A 19,334-nucleotide genomic window follows, 5' to 3' on the forward strand; every position below is an offset into this window, starting at 1 on the left:
AAGCCATGAGGTCGAAGGAATTGTCCGTAGAGCTCCGAGAATGGTACCAAAAAATGTCTGCAGCATTGAAGGTCCCCAAGAACACAGTGGCCTCCATCATTCTTAAAATGGAATTAGTTTGGAACCACCAAGACTCTTCCTAGAACTTGGTCAGGGAGGTGACCAAGAACCCGATGGTTACTCTGACAGAGCTCCAAATGAAATCTAATCAAATTGTATTTGTCACAAACACATTGTTAGCGGATGTTAATGCGAGTGTAGCTAAATGCTTGTGCTTCTAGTTCCGACAATGCAGTGATAACCAACGAGTAATCTAACCTAACAATTTCACAACAACTACCTTACACACACACACACACACACACACACACACACACACACACACACACACACACGTGTAAAGGGATGAAGAATATGTACATAAAGATATATGAATGAGTGATGGTACAGAATGGCATAGGCAAGATGCAGTAGATGGTATCGAGTACAGTATATACATATGAGATGAGTAATGTAGGGTATGTAAACATTATATTTACATTGTTTAAAGTGGCTAGTGATACATTTTTTACATGTATGGCAGCAGCCACTCAATGTTAGTGGTGGCTGTTAAACAGTCTGATGACCTTGAGATAGAAGCTGTTTTTCAGTATCTTGCTCCCTGCTTTGACGCACCTGTAATGACCTCGCCTTCTGGATGGACTATAGCGGGGTGAACAGGCAGTGGCTCGGGTGGTTGTTGTCCTTGATGATCTTTATGGCCTTCCTGTGATGTCAGGTGGTGTAGGTGTCCTGGAGGGCAGGTAGTGATGCGTTGTGCAGACCTCACTACCCTCTGGAGAGCCTTACAGTTGTGGGCGGAGCAGTTGCCGTACCAGGCGGTGATATAGCCCGACAGGATGCTCTCAATTGTGCATCTGTAGAAGTTTGAGAGTTCTTTTGGTGACAAGCCAAATTTCTTCAGCCTCCTGAGGTTGAAGAGGCGCTGCTGCGCCTTCTTCTCCACGCTGTCTGTGTGGGTGGACCAATTCAGTTTATACGTTATGTGTACGCCGAGGAACTTAAAACTTTCGAGAAGACTCGAGGCTGTGACTGCTGCCAAACGTGCATCAACAAAAGTACTGAGTAAAAGATATGAATACTTACGTGAATGTGATAGTTCCATATTTTACTTTAATACATTTGCACAAATTTCTAAAAACCTTTTTTTGCTTTGTCATTATGGGGTATTGTGTGTAGATTGATGAAGAAAAATAACTATTACATCAATTTTAGAATAAGGCTATCATGTAACAAAATGTGGAAAAAGTCAATTGTCTGAATATTTTCTGAATGCACTGGAAATGTACCACGAAGGCAACAATTGGCATACGAGTAAAAACAGGCAGCTTAAAAGCATCCAAAGTTGACCTGGCTTTGTCTGACAATGTGCGTCATTTGGCTTCTGATGATAATTGCTTTAGTGCACCGCATATTTTAATGCTGGTTTGAAGCCCCATCTGACGGCCTGTCATCTGTTCCTGATTGCACAGTCTGTCTGAGTGCAGACTTTTATAAAAGAGACAGACTAAAACTGGAGCTGATGAGCCCAGGGTGATTCTCATGTTCTCTGTGACACTGTCTTAGAAGAGACAACACCCCACCTGAAAACCAGCGTAATGGGAGGGAGATTGGAGAGATTAAGAACATGCTGAACGGAATAGGAAAATGAGTCTGGCTTTAAAGTACTCTGCATGCGTCTTCTGAGATGATGATGATAAACGAAGGGGAAATATCTGTGTTCCTACAGCAGGCACAATGAGTAGATGTACAGGCCTCTTACACAAAAGGAAAAAACAGATAAACCATAAATAATTAATAGGTTTGTTGATTATAGCAACTTGCTGATATGTACCTTGGAGGCCCATGGTATAAGTGACGAGGATGTACCAGTGACGAGAACCATTCAACGCTGGTCTGACAAATCGGAAGCCACGCTCCAAGATTGTTTTGATCACGCGGACTGGAATATGTTCCAGTCAGCCTCAGAGAATGACATTGATCTATACACTGACTTGGTGAGTGCATTTATAAAAAGAGCATTGGAGATGTCGTACCCACTGTGACTATTAAAACCTACCCTAACTAGAAACTGTGGATGATGGAGGCATTTGCGAAAAAAAGAAAGTGCGATCCACCGCATTTAAGCATGGAAAGAGGTCTGGAGATATGGCTGAATATAAACAGTGTAGTTATTCACTCCACATGGCAATCAAACAAGCAAAATGCCAGTACAGGCAATTCAACAGCTCAGACACGAGACGGATGTGGCAGGGTCCACAGGAAATCACGGACTACAAGTAAACACATTCTTTGCCCACTTTGAGGATAATACAGTGTAAACGTCGCAGCTCACTAACGAAGACACAGGCCCCCCCTATCCTTCTCAGTGGCTGACGTGAGTAAAACCCTCACAAGGCTGCTGGCGAAGACGGCATCCATAGCCGCGTCCTCAGAGCATGCGCAGACCCGCTGGCTAGTGTGTTTACGTGCATATTTAATTGTTCCCTATCCCAGTCTGTTGTCCCCATATGCTTCAAGATGGCTACCATTGTTCCTGTACCCAAGAAGGCAAAGATAACTGAACTAAATGACTACCACACATAGTGCTTACTTCTGTCATCATGAAATGCATTGAGAAACTAGTCAAGGATCATATCACCGCCTCCTTACCGGCCACCCGAGACACACGTCAATTTGCATACCGCCCCAACAGGTCCACAGATGACACAATCGTCATGGCACTGCACACTGCCCTATGCCATCTGGACAAAAATAAACCTATTTAAAAATTCTGTTCATTGACTACAGCTCAGCATTCAACACCATAGTAACCTCCAAGCTCATCATCAAGCTGGAGGCCCTGGGTCTCAACCCCTCCCTGTGCAACTGGGTCCTGGAATTTGGCGGGCTGCCACCAGGTGGTGAAGGTAGGAAACAACATCTTCATGTCATGACCCTCAACACTGGGGCCCCACAACAGTGTGTGCTTAGCCCTCTCCTGTACTCCCCGTTCACCCATGACTGCATGGCCATGCACACCTCTAACTCAATCATCAAGCTTGCAGACGACACAACAGTGGTGGGCTTGATCGCCAACAACGCCGAGAGAGCCTATAGGGAGGAGGTGAGGGCCCTCGGAGTGTGGTGTCAGGAAAACAACCTCTCACTCAAAGTCAACAAAACAAAAGGAGGTGATCCTGTACTTCAGAAAACAGTAAAGGGAGCACCCCCCTATCCACATCAGGGTCAGGGGGGTCAGTAGTGGAGAAGGTGGGAAGTTCCTGGGTGTACACATCACAGACAAACTGAAATGGTCCCCCCACACAGACAGTGTGGTGAAGGCGGCGTAACAGCGCCTCTTCAACCTCAGGAGGCTGAAGAAATGTGGCTTGTCACCCAAAATCCTGACAAACTTTTTACAGATGCAAAATCGAGAGCATCCTGTTGGGCTGTATCACAGCCTGGTAAGGCAACTGCACCGCCCTCAACCGCAAGGCTCTCCAGAAGGTGGTGTGGTCTGCACAACACATCACCGGGGGCAAACTACCTGCCCTCCATGACATCTACACCACCCGATGTCACAGGAAGGCCAAAATCATCAAGGACAACAACCAACCGAGCCACTGCCTGTTCACACCGCTATCATCCAGAAGGCGAGGTCAGTACAGGTGCATCAAAGCTGGGACCAAGAGATTGAGAAACCACTTCTATCTCAAGGCCATTAGACTGCTAAACAGCAATCACTAACTCCGAGGTTGCTGCCCACATTGAGACCCAATCACTAGTCTCTAAATAATGCCACTTTAATAATGTGTACATATCTTACATTACTCATATCACATGTATATACTGTATTTTATACCATCTACTGCACCTTGCCTACGCCGCTCGACCATCGCTCATCCATATATTTATATGTACATATTCTCATCCACCCCTTTAGATGTGTGTATTAGGTAGTTGGGGAATTGTTAGATTACTTGTTAGATGTGTGTATTAAGTAGTTGATGGGAATTGTTAGATATTACTGCACTGTTGGAACTAGAAGCACAAGTATTTCACTACACTTGCATTAACATCTGCTAACCATGTGTATGTGACCAATACAATGTTAATGTTGTTCAAAAACCTCTTAATTTGAACCACTCAGACAAATACTGTACTTCAATTCCATATGCACCTACCGCGCACTGACGAATAATTTGGTATTGCAAATGTCATGTGAAAATGCAATGAATCGTCATGATGAATCCTGTGATACTACATTTCCTTAAATCCACTGAAAGACAGATGGTTTATTCGGTCTGGAACATGAACAGCAGAACATATACATTGCATCTCTTATTCATTAGTTCATGCTTTCTGCACTATGCTCAAAATGAAAATGCTATGATGGGGAAACAGTTCTATACTGAAAACATACGCTAAATGGAAGTTATACTGAAAAGCCCAACAACAAAAGACTGACTTTGCTGTGACTTAATGAAGAGGAAGAGAAAAGTTTGGTTGAATAAAACAAAAATGAAGATCACAGGTAAGACAAATGATCAAACATTGCTTATGATACAAAAGCCTGGAAACATTTTGCAGATGTCACAGCAGTTGGTTGTGTACTGATATGTACACTAGGGCATAATTACCATAGCTACCGAGAGGTTAGTTAATGATTACAAACACCTACCATGCGTTTCATCAATAGTACTACATTGTTTTCCAAATCTCCTATGACCAGCAAAAGCCAATTGTAACCAAACCATTCATTTTTATTATTTTAACTAGTCAAGTCCGTTAAGAACAAATTCTTATTTACAATGACGGCCAACCCCGGCCAAACCCTTACACGGACGACGCTGGGCCAATTGTGCACCGCCCTATTGGTTTCCCAATCACAGCTGGTTCTAATACAGCCTGGAATCGAATCAGGGTCTGTAGTGACGCCTATAGCACTGAGATGCAGTGCCTACGACTGCTGCGCCACTCGGGAGCCCCAATGTGCATTCATCCAAATAATAAAATCTGCATTACCACAGGCTAGCTAGCTACCACAGAAGATATGAAAGTAGGAAAGGCTAATCACCGCCAAATAACAAATTAGATGGTTTCACTTGGTGGTGGGAGGAGGCGTATAAAGAATGCCGTGGCCTCACTGCTGCAAATGAGTCACGCAGGGCTGGCACAGGACCTGGATTGATTATAGCCCAAAGTTTTTTTTTCTTCATAGAGAGGCCCGAATAGCAATCACACCCTGGACAGCATTAGCATAATCATTTGTTCATTTTCCCTGAGCAAATATGACTTGTCCACAGCTCTGTGTCAGAAGGAGCTATACAGTACGGTGTGCGTGATTCAGCAGCACTGTAGGCTCTATGCAACCCCACGCTAAAGTCTATAGTATGTGACCTATACCATTTACAATCTTTGTACATTGCACTGCAGTGTGTAGATCACATGATGGCCTGACATATTCTGCACCCCTATAACTAAGACATGATTAATATTCACTCTTCTATTTAGCCAGAATGCATTATTAAATATTCTGGGAGAAAGTGTGGGCAAGAATTTATACACCTCTGATTCATTATGTAAGAGTTCAGAGTCGTGCATTGACTCCATAGTTCAAACTGATTAAACCGTGTTTGGGAACACAGACTGTAGAATTCTTCTTAAACAGGCCTACTCAAACACTAGTCTTCAATGTCCAGTCAGCAGCACTGCTGGTTTTAATCCTTCCACATCTAACCAACGGCTGATTCAGTCCTGACAACAGGTGATTTTCCCCCTCACTGACATTAAAGTCAAGATCTGTATAAGATTTCCAGTAATTTGTGGCCTGTGTGGTCTAGTGGTTAGAGCTGCTAACTGACCCCAGCACACGTTAATATGCCAGAGTCGGCATGGGTTTGAATCCTCCTCCTACCTTTCCAATCTTTTCTCAACTGTCCCTATACCCACCCACACACCCACCCACGTTCAAAAGTTCGGGGTCACTTAGAAATGTTTGTTCTTGAAAGAAAAGCATGTTTTTTTGTCCATTAATATAACATCAAATTGATCAGAAACTACTATTGTAGCTGGAAACAGCTGATTTATAATGGAATATCTACGTAGGCGTACAGAGGCCCATTATCAGCAAACATCACTCCTGTGTTCCAATGGCACATTGTGTTAGCTAATACACGTTTATAATTTTAAAAGGCTAAATGATCATTAGAAAACCCTTTGCAATTATGTTAGCACAGCTGAAAACTGTTGTCCTGATTAAAGAAGCAATAAACTGGCCTTCTTTAGACAAGTTGAGTATCTGGACTATCAGCATTTGTGTGTTCGATTACAGGCTCAAAATGGCCAGAAACAAAGAACTTTCTTCTGAAACTCGTCAGTCTATTCTTGTTCTGAGAAATGACGACTATTCCATGTGGGAAATTGCCAAGAAACTAAAGATCTGGTACAACGGTGTGTACTACTCCCTTCACAGAACAGCGCAAACTGGCGCTAACCAGAAAGAGTGGGAGGCCCCGGTCCACAACTGAGCAAGAGGACAAGTACATTAGTGTCTAGTTTGAGAAACAGACGGCTCACAAGTCCTCAACTGGCAGCTTCATTAAATACTACCCGCAAAACACCAGCCCTCAACATCAACAGTGACGAGTCAACGCCAGGATGCTGGCCTCTAGGCAGAGTTCCTCTGTCCAATATCTGTGTTCCTTTACCCATCTTAATCCATTCTTTTTATTGGCAACTCTGCCTAGAAGGCCAGAATCCCGGAGTCGCCTCTTCACTGTTGACGTTGAGACTGGTGTTTTGCGGGTACTACTTAATGAAGCTGAGGACTTGTGCTGATGCTCCAGATACTCAACTAGTCTAAAGAAGGCCAGTTTATTGCTTCTTTAAATCAGAACAACAGTTTTCAGCTGTGCTAACACAATTGCAAAAGGATTTTCTAATGATCAATTAGCCTTTCAAAATGATACACTTGGATTAGCTAACACGTGCCATTGGAACACAGGAGTGATGGTTGCTGATAATGGGCCTCTGTACTCCTACGTAGATATTCCATTAAAAATCAGCCGTTTCCAGCTACAATAGTCATTTACAACATTAACAATGTCTATACTGTATTTCTGATCAATTTGATGTTATTTTAAATGGACAAAAAAATGTGTTTTTCTTTCAAAAACAAGGACATTTCTAAGTGACCCCAAACTTTTGAATGGTGACACACACACACACACACACACACACACACACACATGCAGTAAAGGTATGAAGAACATGACTTATACAAACTTAAAGGACCAGTGACTTGTCCAAATTCATGCCATGTCTTTGCACCTACCTTAAAGGAACTGAACAATTAATTCCTTAAGAGGTGATGGAAATGGAAAACACATCCATCAATGAGGTTGGGGTGGCGGTGGAGCTAATTAAAGATTAATTAAACACTGCATGGTGAAGGCTGGGCTGAGAGGGGCTGGGAAGGGAAGAGAGGAGCTCAGCTGCTGACGGAGGCTCTAGAGCTGCAGTCTTGGTCTAGGCCTTGTTAATAAATGACTGCGGGACAACCCTCAGCAAACATGCTGGTAAACAAATGAGTCACTTATACACTGAGGGAACAGTGTATACACTGTGTGTGTGTGTGTGTGTGTGTGTGTGTGTGTGTGTGTGTGTGTGTGTGTGTGTGTGGATCCATGCATGTCTCAGTGTACCTTTGTCGCTGAAGTCGTCCACCAGTATGACCTCAGCAATGAGCTCAGGGGGGGAGCGGTTGAGCACGCTGTGTACAGTCCTGAGCAGGGATGACCAGCCCTCATTGTGGAATGGTATGATGATGCTGGTGTTGGGCAACTTCACCGCATACAGCTTCTGTTTACAGCTAAACACACAAACAAGCAACTAAACAAATAAGACAACAAACAGCATTTACCAAAAAGTGAAGAGAGACCACAGTGTAGAGCTGGTGTTCATAGTTTCTCAAGATTATTATTGCTGATCTAGGATCAAATCAAAGTTTATTTGTTTTGCGTACACATATGCAGATGTTATCACAGATGCAGCGAAATGCTTGTGTTTCCAGCTCCAAAAGTACAGAAACGCCCAGCAATTACATACAATTTATTTATTTACATCCTATATCAGAACGAGCAATGTTATTAAATGAATAAATACTGGTGTATAGACATATAAATAGAAAATGTCTGTACAGCAGTAGTTATATAGGATGAGTAGGACTAGAATACAGTATATCAAATCAAAGTTTATTTGTCACGTTTATGGAATACAACAGGTGTAGTAGACCTTACAGTGAAATGCTTACTTACAGGCTCTAACCAATAGTGCAAAAAAGGTATTAGGTGAACAATAGGTAAGTAAAAAAATAAAACAGTAAAAAGAGAACAGTAGAGAGAACAGTCTATGACTGGGGTGGCTGGAGTCTTTGACAATTTTTAGGGCCTTCCTCTGACACCGCCTGGTGTAGAGGTCCTGGATAGCAGGCAGCTTAACCCCAGTGATGTACTGGGCCATACGCACTACCCTCTGTAGTGCCTTGCGGTCCGAGGCCGAGCAAATGCCGTACCAGGCAGTGATGCAACCAGTCAGGATGCTCTCGATGTTGCAGCTGTAGAACCTTTTGAGGATCTCAGGACCCATGCCAAATCTTTTTGGTTTCCTGAGGGGGAATAGGCTTTGTCGTGCCCTCTTTACGACTGTCTTGGTGTGTTTGGACCATTCTATTTTGTTGTTGATGTGGACACCAAGGAAGTTGAAGCTGTCAACCTGCTCCACTACAGCCCCGTTGATGAGAATGGGGGCGTGCTCGGTCCTCCCTTTCCTGTAGTCCACACCCATCTCCTTAGTCTTGGTTACGTTGAGAGATAGGTTGTTATTCTGGCGCCACCCGGCCAGGTCTCTGACCTCCTCCCTATAGGCTGTCTCATCGTTGTCGGTTATCAGGCCTACAACTGTTGTGTCGTCTACAAACTTAATGGTGTTGGAGTCGTGCCTGGCCATGCAGTTGTGGATGAAAAGGGAGTACAGGACGGGACTGAGCACGCACCCCTGTGGAGCTCCAGCGTTGAGGATCAGCGTGGCAGATGTGTTGCTACCTACCCTCACCACCTGGGGCCGGCCCGTCAGGAAGTCCAGGATCCAGTTGCAGAGGGAGTTGTTTAGTCCCCGGATCCTTAGCTTTAGTGATGAGCTTTGAGGGTACTATGATGATCCCTCACGTCGGCCACGGAGAATGAGAGCACACAGTTCCTGGTGAGCGTCAGGGGCCTATGTCAGCGGCTTGATGTTATTTTCCATGAAGCAGGCGTAAAATATGTTTATATCTTTTTCAGTAGTGAGGCGTCTTGTGTCCACAACATGGCTGGCTTTATAATCTGTGATTGTCTGGAGTCCCTGCCACATGTCTCGTATCTGAGCCGTTGAATTTCAACTCCACTTTGTCCCTGTATTGTTGTTTTGCCTCAGATTGCATTACGGAAGTAACACATAGCTGGTCTGTTTGTACACGGCCATGTTCCTAATAGTTCGCACTTCCAGTTTTGCGCGAATGCTGCCATCTATCCACAGCTTTTGGTTTGGATACGTTCTAAATCATCACTGTGGGACCATCTTCTATGCACTTCCTGATGAACCCAGTCAATGAGTCCGTGTATGTCAATTCTATTCTCAGAGGAGACCTAGAATATTTCCCAGTTCAATTGATCAGACCAACGTTGAACCACAGGTGATTCCCGTTTTAAGTTTCTGCCTATAGGTGGGGAGGATCAGAATGGAGGTGTGATCCGGTTTGCCGAAGGGAGGGCGGGGAGTACCTTGTAGCCACCCCGGAAGAGAGTAGCAATGATCCAGGCTGCTGTGATGTGCTGGCAGAATATCGGTAGATTTGCTTTATTTTTATGTTTGGAAAAATAACATTCCCAAAGTAAAATGCCTATTTCTCATGACCAGATGCTAGAATATGCATATAATTGACAGATTAGGATAGAAAACTCTAAAGTTTCCAAAACTGTAAACATATTGTCTGTGAGTATAACAGAACTGATATTGCAGGCGAAAGCCTGAGGATAATCCAATCAGGAAGGGCCTCTTATTTTTGAAACGTCTGTGTTCCTATGCGTGCTTGTCCTACATTTAAAGGGATATCAACCAGATTCCTTTTTCTGCGGCTTCCCTAAGGTGTCAACAGTCTTTAGACAGACATAGTTTCAGGCTTTTATTTTGAAAAATGAGCGTGAAGGATCACAGTGTGTCAGTGGATAGGTGGGGGCTCTCAGAGTGAGTTGGTGCGCAATTGTAAAACGGCCATTGTTCCTCCCGCTGTTATGGAGAAAGCTACACTCGGTTGATATATTATCGAATATATACTGTATTTTAAAAACTACCTGAAGAATGATTATAAAAAAACGTTTGACATGTTTCTGTGGACATTATGAAGACTATTTGGAATTTCCGTCTGCGTTGTCGTGACCGCTCTTTCCTGTGGATTTCTGAACATAACGCGACAAACAAACATCGGTATTTTGGGTATAAAAATAATCTTTATGGAACAAAAGGAACATTTGCTGTGTAACTGGGAGTCTCGTGAGTGAAAACATCTGAAGATCAAAGGTAAACGGTTCATTTGATTGCTTTTCTGATTTTCGTGACCAAGCTTCCTGATGCTAAGTGTACATAATGCTGTGCTAGGCTATCGATAAACTTAAACGCTTGGATTGCTTTCGCTGTAAAGCATCATTTCAAAATCTGAGACGACAGGGTGATTAACAAAAGGCTAAGCTGTGTTTCAAAATATTGCACTTGAGATTTCATGAATATTAATACTTTCTAGTAACATTATTTGACTGTTGCGCTATGCTATTCAGCATTGCTGAGGACAATTATCCCGGATCCGGGATGGGTGGTTGAGAGAGGTTAAAGTCCCCAGCTACAATAAATGCGGCCTCAGGATACACGGTTTAGAGTTAGCCCATAGTCCAGTGTAGTTCCTTGAGACCTGTCGGTGTGTCAGTTTAGGGGGGTAATGTACACAGCAGTGATGATGCCTGAAGAAAATTATCTCGATAGTTAAGTTGGTCGGCATTTGAAGGTGAGGTATTCCAGATCAGGAGAACAAAAGGACTTGAGTTCCTGTACTTTAACACAAACTCAACATGAGTTGTTAATCATGAAACAAACCCCTTCACCTTTCTTTTTCCAGGAGAGTTCTTTCTTCCTGTACACGCGATGGACGGAGAACCCATCTGGCCAAACGGACAGGGATAATATATTTCGGCAAAGGCCATGATAGCGTAAAACACAGTTTTACAGTCCCTGATGTCTCTCTGAAAGGAGATCCTCAACCTAAATGAATCTACTTTATTATCCAGGGACTGAACGTCAGCGAGTAATATTTGGAAATGGTGGATGGTATACACGACACCTGAGTCTGACTAGGGCTCCACTTCTTCTTCCTCTTCTCCGGCATCTGTGTTTTAGTGCAGATGAATAGTGCTGTAGTGGGAAGTTAAAACAAAAACTATCCAGGTCAAGAAAGTTTAATTTCTGCTCTAATTTCTGGCGAGTGACTGCCAATCTAATATTTAAGTTATTTTTCGGCTGTAGATAAGTTTCAGTTTTGTTTTTTACGTTTGGTGAGGCTGCCTTCAGGCCTGCTTGAGGATCTGAGGGTCTCAGAAACTCTAGACATTTTTAAGAAAAAGCTTAACACCATTTTAGCCATGGTTTTACTAAGTGTGACTTTAGTCATACTATCTATTTAATTTGTTCCATTCTACAGTGAACTAAAATATAAAATGCAATAATTTCTAAGATTTTACTGAGTTACAGTTCATAAGGAAATCAGTCAATTGAAATAAATTCATTAGGCCCTAATCTCTGTAGTTCACATGACTGGGAATACAGATCTGCATCCGTTGGTCACAGATACCTTTTTAAAAAAAGTTAGGGCCGTGGATAGGGCTGTGGCAGTCACGTGATATGATAATATTGTCACCCTTCAGACTATTGATTTAATCACGTCTTTACATATACTAAATCATATATGTGTGAAATTAGTTTTGATTTAGAATGGACCATTATCATGCACCAGTCAGAATAGGGGCAGGGGGAAAAAAAATAAGTGTCATCTATGCACTTAAATAGCAAATGGAGGACGCATTTCCCGTGGTTCATTTTCATGCCAGCAAGGCAGGCTACACTCCTGTTGTAAAGAACAGAAATGTGCTTAATATTAGGAAAGTTGAGAAATAAATAGTAGGCCTAGCCTACAGAAAGCTGATGGAATCCTCCTTTTTACAATAGATGCCATCAGTTTTTTCATGCAATTGCATAGCCTATAGAAATGTTGCGCAACATGAGCTCTCAAGTGTTTGATTAGATTTTCAATTACATTTGCAATGATGTCAGAGTGATTACAGGGACAATGGAGTGCTGCATAATGCTATACCAGGCATTTAGCACGTTGTGTAGGCTACTAATGACCATCAGCAGCATCAGAGCTTGGAGAAGTCTAATTAAACGTGACTAAACAGTCATGTGGAATTTGACTGCCATCATGACTCGCTGGTGTGGTGGTAATATGGCCACCGTAACAGCCCTAGGTGTGGATCAGAAAACCAGTCAGTATCTGGTGTGACCACCATTTGACTCATGCAGCGCAACATCTCTTCCGCATAGAGTTGATCAGGCTGTTGATTGTGGCCTGTGGAAGGTTGTCCCACTCCTCTTCAATAGCTGTGCGAAGTTGCCACTCGATAGCTGTATTAATGGCACCTGTTTGAACTTGTTATCAGTATAAAATACACCTGTCCACAACCTCAAACAGTCACACTCCAAACTCCACTATGGCCAAGACCAAAGAGCTGCCAAAGGACACCAGAAACAAAATTGTAGACCTGTACCAGGCTGGGAAGACTGAATCTGCAATAGGTAAGCAGCTTGGTTTGAAGAAATCAACTGTGGGAGCAATTTTTAGGAAATGGAAGACATACAAGACCACTGATAATCTCCCTCGATCTGGGGCTCCAAGCAAGATCTCACCCCGTGGGGTCAAAATTATCACAAGAACGGTGAGCAAAAATCCCAGAACCACACGAGGGGGCCTAGTGAATGACCTGCAGAGAGCTGGGACCAAAGTAACAAAGCCTACCATCAGTAACACACTCTGCCGCCAAAGACTCAAATCCTGCAGTGTCAGATGTGTCCCCGTGTTTAAGCCAGTACATGTCCAGGCCTGTCTGAAGGTTGCTAGAGAGCATTTGGATGATCCAGAAGAAGATTGGGAGAATGTCATATGGTCAGATGAAACCAAAATATAACTTTTTGGTAAAAACTCAACTAATGGTGTTTGGAGGACAAAGAATGCTGAGTTGGGGCCATGTATTGTAAGATTGAGTGAAAACCTCCTTCCATCAGCAAGGGCATTGAAGATTAAACGTGGCTGGGTCTTTCAGCATGACAATGATCCCAAACACACCACCCGGGCAACGAAGGAGTGGCTTCGTAAGAAGCATTTCAAGGTCCTGGAGTGGCCTAGCCAGTCTCCAGATCTCAACCCCATAGAAAATCTTTGGAGGGAGTTGAAAGTCCGTGTTGCCCAGCAACAGCCCCAAAACATCACTGCTCTAGAGGAGATCTGCATGGAGGAATGGGCCAAAATACCAGCAACAGTGTGTGAAAACCTTGTGAAGACTTACAGAAAACATTTGACCTCTGTCATTGCCAACAAAGGGTATATAACAAAGTATTGAGAAACTATTGTTATTGACCAAATACTTGTTTTCCACCATAACTTGCAAATAAATTCATTAGAAATCCTACAATGTGATTTTCTGGATATTTGTTTTTCAAATTTTCTCCGTCATAGTTGAAGTGTACCTATGATGAAAATTACAGGCCTCTCTCATCTTTTTAAGTGGGAGAACTTGCAGAATTGGTGGCTGACTAAATACTTTTTTGCCCCTGTGTGTGTGTGTTATATACATACACACATATCTATATCGATAGAGATAGAGATAGAGATAGATGGGAAAAGTGTTGGGTTGTCTGAATTACAGCTGTACAGAACATTTGGGAATAATTCAACTTGGTTAAAGCTTCTAGTGTCCGTGAGTTATTTACTCTGAAAAATAAGAACCTAACAGAATGCAGGCCATGGAAGAACTGGGACATTTTCAACTTCCAGGAAATGTGTACAGATCCTTGCGACATGGGGTTGTGCATTATGCTGAAACATGAGGTGATGGCAGCGGATGAATGGCACGACAATGGGCCTCAGGATCTCGTTACGGTATCTCTGTGCATTCAAATTGCCATCGATAAAATGCAATTGTGTTCGTTGTCCATAGCTTATGCCTGTCCATACCATAACCCTACCGCCACCATGGGGCACTGTTCAGAACGATGACATCAGCAAACCGCTCACCATCATTAGGCCATACACACCATCTGCCCGGTACAGTTGAAACCGGGATTCATCTGTGAAGAGCCCACTTCTCCAGCGTGCCAGTCACCATCGAAGGTTAGCATTTGCCAACTGAAGTCGGTTACGATGCCAAAATGCAGTCAAGACCCTGGTGAGGACGACGAGCTTCACTGAGACAGTTTGACAGTTTGTGCAGAAATTCTTCAGGTGTACAATTTCATCAGCTGTCCGGATGGCTGGTCTCAGATGATCCTTCAGGTGAAGAAGCCGGATGTGGAGGTCCTGGGCTGGCGTGCTTAAGTATGGTCTGCACATTTGTGGCCAGTTGGACATACTGCCAAATTCTCTAAAATGACATTGGCAGCAGCATATGGTAGAGAAATTAAACATTAAATTCTCTGGCAACAGCTCTGGTGGACATTCCTGCAGCATGCCATTGCAACACTTATTCAAAACGTGTGGCATTGTATTGTGTGACAAAACTGCACATTTTAGAGTGGCCTTTTATTGTTCCCGGCACAAGGTGCACCTGTGTAATGATCATGCTGTTTAAATAAGTTTCTTGATATGCCACACCTGTCAGGTGTATGGATTATCTTGGCAAAGGAGAAATAAGCTTTTGTGAGTATGGAACATTTCTGGGATCTTTTATTTCAGCTCATGAAACATGGGACCAACACTTTACACGTTCAGTATACATTTATTTTTGTATTTTTATACAATAGCCTCTCATGTACTATAGTTTTACAATTTTAAGTGGTTTCTTAATTTTATTCTTGTCCATTTATAGCAAAGTGTGCTTTCTCAAATTGTATTATTTTATTTACTAAGCACTTTGAAATAAAGTTTGATTTGATTTAAGATCACAATGAATAACATTATATGGACAAATGGGAACTGATCCTAGATCAGTACACCTACTCAGATGCTTTATGACAGACTTTAGTATTATCATGTAGGCCTATTATTCATGACCCATAATTGTCACTGGACACCATGATACACAGCATGTATATTGCGATATTATATAATATGATTACTACTGTATATTGAAGTAATCATTGCAGATAATGAAAGTGCTTTGATGGGGCAGAATAAGCACCGCCAGTCTCTGGTTCATGAGTGGAATGAGTGCTAGAGCAGAGCACAAGCCCAAATCTAATTTGTCGTAAAACAGAGACAACTGAGATAGACTTGTGTTGCTCAAACCAATTTCCAACGCACCCACATTTCCTGGCATTGTATTACACCCTGTGGAATTATGTGGCTTCCTTCATTGGAATTCTGTCGCAGCGCAAACATCAACAAATCGAATGTGTCAAGATCAGATATCCGCTCCACGCCTCTGGCGGTGACAACATGCCAATCACCAAGCGAGTGTGGGCCTCCAGGGCAGACAGGGCCACCGATTGGGTATTGGTGAGCAGATGTGGCCAGCTGATTGGTCTAACTGACACAGAACGACAGGGACTGTGACAGTTGGGTGTCACTTCAGCCGTTGGAAGGCCAAGCTTCTGCCACAGCCTCATCATCCCTCACTTTTTCACTTAGACAGAAAGAGCTGAGAGAAAGATTGAGAAAAAGAGAAACCAATTACTCCCTAACCAGACTACACAGGCTCCTTAGCATGGCTACAAAGGATTGAGAGAGGGAGTAGAAGAGGGGGAAAAAATGACAAATATATATATATTTTTTTAAAGTAAAAGTGAGATGCCAGCCACAAAGCACAAAGAGCCCGGAAGAGTGACAGCGAAGGCGGGCCGGCAATAAGCTGCCGCTTCATTACACTTTATTAAACAAATTAGACAGATCAGAGGGAGTTAAGGGACCCATGTGGCCAACCTGTGATTCCCATAGCTGTAGGAACATCAACGGGCTGCTCCAAGGGAGACTGCTAGAGCACTGAATAGCAACAGCCTGTTCCTCAGAGGCTCTATTCACTGAAAAAGGCTTGGGGAAATGTACCCAGAGGAAACCACAAGGCCCTGGATACTAAGACCCAGACAACACACACCCTGGAACAGCTTAGGGAACATGCTATTCTCTACTGGCAGTGACAATTCATTATACAGTGCATTCGGAAAGTATTCCGACCTCTGGCCTTCCACATTTTGGTACATTACAGCCTTATTCTAAAATGGATTCAATATTTTTTATCCTCATCCATCAACACACAATACCCCATAATTACAAACTGAAAAACAGCTTTTTAGAAAATGTATGAAAAACAAAAACCTTATTTACAGAAGTATTGAGACCCTTTGCTTTGAGACTCAAAATTGAGCTGAGGCGCATCCTGTTTCCATTGATCATCCTTGAGATGTTTCTACAACTAGGAGTCCACCTGTGTTACGTTCAATTGATTGAATATGATTTGGAAAGGCACACACCTGTCTATATAAGGTCCCACAGTTGACAGCGCATGTCAGAGCAAAAACCAAGCCATCAAGTCGAAAGAATTGTCCGTAAAGCTACGAGACAGGATTGTGTCGAGGCATTGAAGGTCCCCAAGAAAACAGTGGCCTCATTCTGAAATGGAAGAAGTTTGAACTCTGGCCTGAATGCCAAGTGTCACGTCTGGAGGAAACATGGTACCATCCCTACAGTGAAGCATGGTGGTGGCAGCACCATGCTATGGGGATGTTTTTATAGCTAAGGATATGGACAAAAATCAGGCATTTGATTGCAAATATGCAGAGGGAGTCGTAAAGAGAACACAGAAGGCCGTTGTATAACGGATTACATCTTCAAACTAAGAGTAACCATGGCATCCGTGACAGAGGGAGAAGCGTTCATCCATGTATACAGGTTAGTCTAGCTAGCAACATTTTCAGATATTATATGTTTCCAATTTTGTCAGCAAATTGTTTTCATTGCAAGTTTAAGTGTGCTGTTAGCTAGCTAAAGTTGTGTACAATCTGTGTAGTAATATTATTCGTATCTCAGAGCCATATGCATGGCTTGTTATAGCCTAATGTTAGCTAGCTAACACATTGAATCTAGTTGGTTAGCTACCTGCAGATTCATGCTAGGTAGTAACATCATGAGTTGGGATTATGGGTCATTGCTTAGCTAGCTACATGTCTTAAAAGACTCCACTATGCAAGGTACCATTTCACTGTACTATGTACACCTTCTTTGTCCTGTGCATGTGACAAATACACTTTGATTTTATTTGATGTAATGTGTGTTTAACAGAGACAGTAATGTGAATTAAAACATGACCTGCACCAAAGTCAAATTATGTTATAACGTTAGGCCAACAAGAAAGTGTCCAAGTTCTAAAAATCTCCAGTAGAATGCCCTGCTTTTATTTTGTCACACTCACAACCGTAAACTATTTCCTATAATTAGCTTGCCATTGACTTGTAATCTTGATGCATGTTTATTTTCCTGTAATAATGAATACAAATTAGCACAAGTTAAGACGTTGTTACCTATATGTTGTGGTCATTATTTGAACTGGCTAGCCAGCTAGCTTAACATTAGCTAGAAATGAACCAAAAATGTTTTAGAAAGTTGCTTTTAGTTGCTAAATTGACATATACTAAAAACATTTTCCAACAGATGGGTTTATTTAGGCTATTTTGGACCACCAGGCTTCTGACGTCATGTGTGTGAATCATTACAAAGATAGGTGCGGCTAAGGCTTAAGCGGGTGTGAACATGTTGAATGGACAAAGAGCTCTCCAGTACGTGTACCAAAATATTCAATGCAATATTCTCAAACATGGGGTTACAAGTTTATCAACTCTAAAAGCAGAATTACTTTCCCATTGTTCCTCAAGTGTAGTGTATGATATACCATTTTCTAGCTACAAGTCTCTACTTCTATCCCAAGAAAAAACACAATTTCTCATTTTGCCACATAAAACCGAATCGAGCCGGTCGGTCACAATTGATTCCCCATTGAAAACATAGCTGGGGAATAGAAGGTCAGAGTATTGGTTAGGGTTTTGTAATTGTCCTCAGACATAGAACAGGGAAAGGAAAGAGCAGGGAACCCTCGTTACAGTCAAAACTGTAACGCTGAACAATCCTGCTGAATTGTTAAGGTAAATGCAACTCAAGGTCCCAATTGACAGCTCATGTCTGTGTAAAGGACATGAAGAGAAAAGTGACAGAGTTTGGAGAGAAGAGAGAGTAAGTAGTGAAGAGGTGAAGAGTCCGACAAGTATGTCCTCTGGGAAAAACTGTGTTCATATGTCAGAGACATACAAAATACTGGGAAAACTGGTCTAAGAGGATTCATGGCACTGACCCAACAGCGATTTGAAAGAAAGCTAAATGCATGATTAAAGCTAAAGCATAGTCCCCTTTCACTCATTGGCTTATAAGGAAAGTAGCTACATCTTCAAATAGGAATGAAATACAAATTACACCAAGCCATTAGGAGATAAACACCTTACACATAATGCTCATAGTTATTTTGCTTATGCATCATCAGGAGAATGTGAAACAACTGTGACTAAACTATACTCATCTTTAGGGAGGAATATGTGAGTTGACAAGTGGGGTAATAAAAAGCAAAATAGATACTCACTTTGGGTGCCGGATGTCTGCGACAGAGCGATTGAGGGAGATCCTATCGCTGACGTAGATGTTGAACCCATTCTCCCTGTAGGCCTGGTCTACCCGGTCAGCGTCGGTCAGCGGAAAAGGCTTCCCCTGCTCGCCGTTACCTACACACACACACACACACACCCACCGAGAGAACAGACAAGAGTGCAACGATGCTGTTTGAGGAAGACTAGGAACAAAATGCCTTGCGCCAACCATCTGCTTTTCTCTGACAGACCGTGAAAGTACCTGGACTTAATGTCAGGTAAAAAATCGTCGGTATGAAGTACAGTACCTGCTG

The 19,334-nt window shown here is 42.7% G+C and overlaps 1 protein-coding gene across 2 annotated transcripts in view; it reads right to left on the reverse strand.

The window, feature by feature from the left end:
• The window catches only part of LOC112257878 (polypeptide N-acetylgalactosaminyltransferase 10), a 173,661-nt gene that overhangs the window by 70,278 nt on the left and 84,049 nt on the right, over positions 1-19,334 (reverse strand). For both annotated transcript variants that reach the window (XM_024431801.2, XM_024431800.2), the window contains exons 3-4: positions 19,017-19,155; positions 7,749-7,915 (exon numbers count right to left, since the gene is read on the reverse strand). In XM_024431801.2, coding sequence (XP_024287569.1) covers positions 7,749-7,915; positions 19,017-19,155 — 306 coding nt within the window. The remainder of the gene's footprint in view (positions 1-7,748; positions 7,916-19,016; positions 19,156-19,334) is intronic.

This window comes from Oncorhynchus tshawytscha, linkage group LG09, assembly GCF_018296145.1.
Source record: "Oncorhynchus tshawytscha isolate Ot180627B linkage group LG09, Otsh_v2.0, whole genome shotgun sequence".
In the NCBI taxonomy this organism is placed as follows: domain Eukaryota; kingdom Metazoa; phylum Chordata; class Actinopteri; order Salmoniformes; family Salmonidae; genus Oncorhynchus; species Oncorhynchus tshawytscha.